Raw genomic sequence first — 4,011 nt, 5'->3', positions numbered from 1 at the left:
GTTAGTCCAAGTTAGTAACTTCATGTCAGAGGTTTAAGTCTATACACTGCCTAAGACAAGCAGCTCAGTGTGTGAAGCGTCCAGGGATTCTGTACCATGATTTTCTAGTTCTTACTTAACAATCAGCACATGAACTACTTTCCTCAGCAGAAAGCCTGCATCCACCTAAATTCCATACGAGATGGTTTCTACGCTGGCAGGCGAACCTAAGGCCATGAGAGTTACTATGGACAAGCCCCTTGCTCTAGTAGTTTTAATACCGACATTATTCATTCTTCCAAAACACAAAGTGTCAGAACAGAGCTACGGTTAGAGATCATTTGTGTTAAAGTACTACATACATCATGACTCATGTATTAACATTGTTTATACTTAGAATATCAAAGAAAATTTACTACCAAATATTGCAATCAGTGTCATCAGTCTGCCATGCTCATTAACGGATCCCGCAGGCATGATTATAGCTAAGTGTGAATTGGGAGCCATCCTTCTGTTTCACTAAACTGGGAACATGGTGTTTATGAAAAAACCAACCCCAGTCAGGCAGCCACCCAGGATCAGTCACTTCAGGTGGCTCTGTGGGGAACTCAGGATCCCCACATCACAAACCAAGTTGACTCCAGTCTTCATCAAAAGGTGCTGGTTGAGGTTGTCAAGCGCCTTCCAATATAGATTCTTAAGAGAAAAAGCAGTGGGCAGTTAGTGTGGTCTCGTGATTTTTTGGGTACTCGCAGAGCTAAGATGGCACCTAACGGTGGTGACAGCTTACGGAAGAGGACGTAATAGTTTATGGACAAATTTTTAAAACACTTATTTTACAAAATTATGTAATCAAGCTATCTGTACTCTTAAAAAGCTTTTAACTTTTCATTAGTAGGTCTTACACTGATCTAATTTAGAGACACCTAGCTTTGCGCAGGTTTCACGACAGAGAACATTAAATACAAGGTAGGTGCCAACCTGAGCGTCACTGACATGGAGAATGCATCCCCTTCTCCTATGTTTGGGTCCCTGAGTGGTGCATATGGTTAACGTGCTCAGCTGCTAATTGAAAAGTTGGAGGTTCAAATCCACCCAAAGGCTCCTGGGAAGAAAGGCCAGGCAAACAACTTCTGAAAACTCAGCCTCTGTAAATCCTGTGAACGCAGTTCCACCCTGACACGTGGGGGTGCCACGCGTCAGATCCAGCAGTCACTGTAAACCCTGCAAGCCCAGTTCTACCCCAACACGTGGGGACGCCATGCGTCAGATCCACCATCAGTCACTGTAAACCCTGTGAGCACAGTTTCTCCCTGACACGGGGGTGCGCCATGCGTCAGAATCCACCATCAGTCACTGTAAACCCTGTGAGCACAGTTCTTCCCTGATGTGGAGGGGTGCCATGCATCAGATCCACCATCAGTCACTGTAAACCCTGTGAGCACAGTTCTTCCCTGATGTGGAGGGATGCCATGCGTCAGATCCACCATCAGTCACTGTAAACCCTGTGAGTGCAGTTTCTCCTGACACGTGGGGACGCCATGCGTCAGATCCACCACCAGTCACTGTAAACCCTGTGAGTGCAGTTCCACCCTGACACGTGGGGGTACCATGCATCAGATCCATCAGTCACTGTAAACCCTGTGAGCATAATTCTACCCCAACACATGGGGATGCCATGCGTCAGAATCCACCACCAGTCACTGTAAACCCTGTGAGTGCAGTTCTTCCCTGATGTGGAGGGGCGCCATGCGTCAGAATCCACCACCAGTCACTGTAAACCCTGTGAGCACAGTTCTTCCCTGATGTGGAGGGGCGCCATGCGTCAGAATCCACCACCAGTCACTGTAAACCCTGTGAGCACAGTTCCTCCCTGACACGGGGAGCTGCCATGTGTCAGCATCTGCTCATTAATCCTTGTAAATCCTGAGAGCACAACACACGTTGGGGGGCCATACGTTGGAATCCACCATCAGCCACTGTAAACCCTGTGAGCACAGTTTCACCCTGACACATGGGGGCATCATGTGTTGGAGTTGAGTCAAATTACCCCAGATGTGCTCTCAGGGAGACCCTTTTGATGTGTGCCACTTACCCCAGGCCGATGGCCAGCAGGTGAGAGAGCAGCAGAGACGGGAGGAACACCTTCAGGAACTCTGCTGAGAAGATGCCCCCCTTCTTCATCACACTTGTGTTCTGCATGCTGAGGGTGGCCGTGCGCTTTGGGTGCTTGAAGAGGAACTCCCTGGGGCAGAAGAGAGTGGGGTCAGTCCCAGGGCTACGGTGCAGGGACAGCCATGACATTAGCAACAGACTCACTTGGGAGGGATATTTTCAGGCCGACTTGACCAATCCCAGATCCAGTCAGAGTTTTTCTTCAAGATGCTTTCAACTTCCTTTCTTCTCTCCATATAATCTTCCTCGGACTAAGGAGAGTAATTGCAAAAAGTAGATTAACCCACAGCAGCTGCACTTTCCACCAAACACCAGACAACACTGCTGCTGAACTCTGCCCAGACTCCGCCCCCCTCAAGCTGCAAGGCAGCTATGGCAGGAGCAGGGGCTGCAGTAACCCCTCGAGTGCACCCAGCTCCCAGAACACTGATCTCATTCTACATAGATCACCTATGTGAGGGCCTCACCTCCAGTGGTTAAGACCAGGGGTCCCATGGAAATGGGCTGAAGCAGGGAGGGGCAAAGAGGTGGCGTGCAGTACCGTCCAGAACAGAATAAAACCAAGAACACTCTACATACATGGCACAAAACAGAGAAGGAGCCAAGCACCACTGATGTGGCAGTTTGTCCTATGGTGGCCTGCATGTTGTTGTGATGGTAGAAGCTCTGCCACCAGTATTTCAAATACCAACAGGTCACTCATTGTGGACAGGATGCAACAGAGCTTCCAGACTAAGAGACTAGGAACAAAGACCTGGCAAATGATTTCTGAAATATTTGGCCAGTGAAAGCCTCACCAAGAGCAGCACAAGAACACTGTGGTACAATGCTGGAAGGTGAGCCCCTCAGACTAGAGATACTCAAAATACAACTCCTCAGAGCAGAGTGGACCTTAGTGACACACATCTGATGGCGCACAACTCAAAATGAGAAAAAACAGCTGCAAACATCCATGAGTAGCTAGTAGGTGGAAAGTACAAAATATGAAATCAAGGGAAATTGGAAGTTGTCAAAAACAACTTGAAGATTGATATCCTAGGCATTTGTTGTTGTTGTTATGTGCCGTCGAGCGGACCCAACTCTCCTTGGCATTAGTGAGCTGAAATGGACCATACCAGCCATTTTGAATCAGACAATTGTGGTTACTATGCTGGGAATGACAAACTGAAGAGGAATGGATTATCATTCGTTGTCAAAAAGGACATTTCAAGATCTATCCTGAAGTACAACATTGTCAGTGGGCAAAATAATATCCATATGCCTACAAAGAGGACCAGTTATGATTATTATTCAAATTTACACACCAATCACTATTGCCAAAGATGAAGAAATTAAAGATTTTACCAACTTCTGCAGTCTGAAGTTGATCAAACACACAAAGTTGAGTTGCCAGGTTGAAGGATTCTATGGGCAAAATATTGAATGACTCACAAAGCATCCAAAGAAGATGGAAGGAATACACAGTCACTGCACCAAAAAGAACTAACTGTCGACATTCAACCATCCCAGAAGGTAACATATAATCAAGAACCAATGATACTGAAAGAAGTCCAAATTGCAACCAGGAATTGATGGAATGCTCATTGAGATGTTTCAACAAACGGATGTAATACTGGAAGCGCTCGCTCATCTACGCCAAGAGACCTGGAAGACGGCTACCTGGCCAAGCTGACTGGAAGAGATCCCTATCTATGCAATTCCAAAAAGTTATCCAACAGAATGTGAAAATTATCAAACATCATTAATATTACATACAAATAAAATTTTGCTGATAATTCAAAAACAGTTTCAAGCAGTACATCAACAGGGAACTGCCAGAAATTGAAGCTGGGTTCTGAAGAGGACACAGAATGAGGA

The 4,011-nt window shown here is 46.4% G+C and overlaps 1 protein-coding gene across 1 annotated transcript in view; it reads right to left on the bottom strand.

The window, feature by feature from the left end:
- Nucleotides 1–629: 629 nt before the first annotated feature.
- The window catches only part of BNIP3 (BCL2 interacting protein 3), a 22,627-nt gene continuing 19,245 nt past the window's right edge, over nucleotides 630–4,011 (bottom strand). The window contains exons 4-6 of the mRNA XM_042780402.1: nucleotides 2,299–2,405; nucleotides 2,075–2,224; nucleotides 630–675 (exon numbers count right to left, since the gene is read on the bottom strand). Of these exons, the coding sequence (XP_042636336.1) occupies nucleotides 630–675; nucleotides 2,075–2,224; nucleotides 2,299–2,405 (303 nt within the window). The remainder of the gene's footprint in view (nucleotides 676–2,074; nucleotides 2,225–2,298; nucleotides 2,406–4,011) is intronic.

This window comes from Orycteropus afer, unplaced genomic scaffold, assembly GCF_000298275.1.
Source record: "Orycteropus afer afer isolate SDZICR_OR568_19922 unplaced genomic scaffold, OryAfe1.0 scaffold00038, whole genome shotgun sequence".
In the NCBI taxonomy this organism is placed as follows: domain Eukaryota; kingdom Metazoa; phylum Chordata; class Mammalia; order Tubulidentata; family Orycteropodidae; genus Orycteropus; species Orycteropus afer.
The sequence above is the reverse complement of the archived record's forward strand: the minus strand, read 5'-3'. Positions and strand labels throughout refer to the sequence as shown.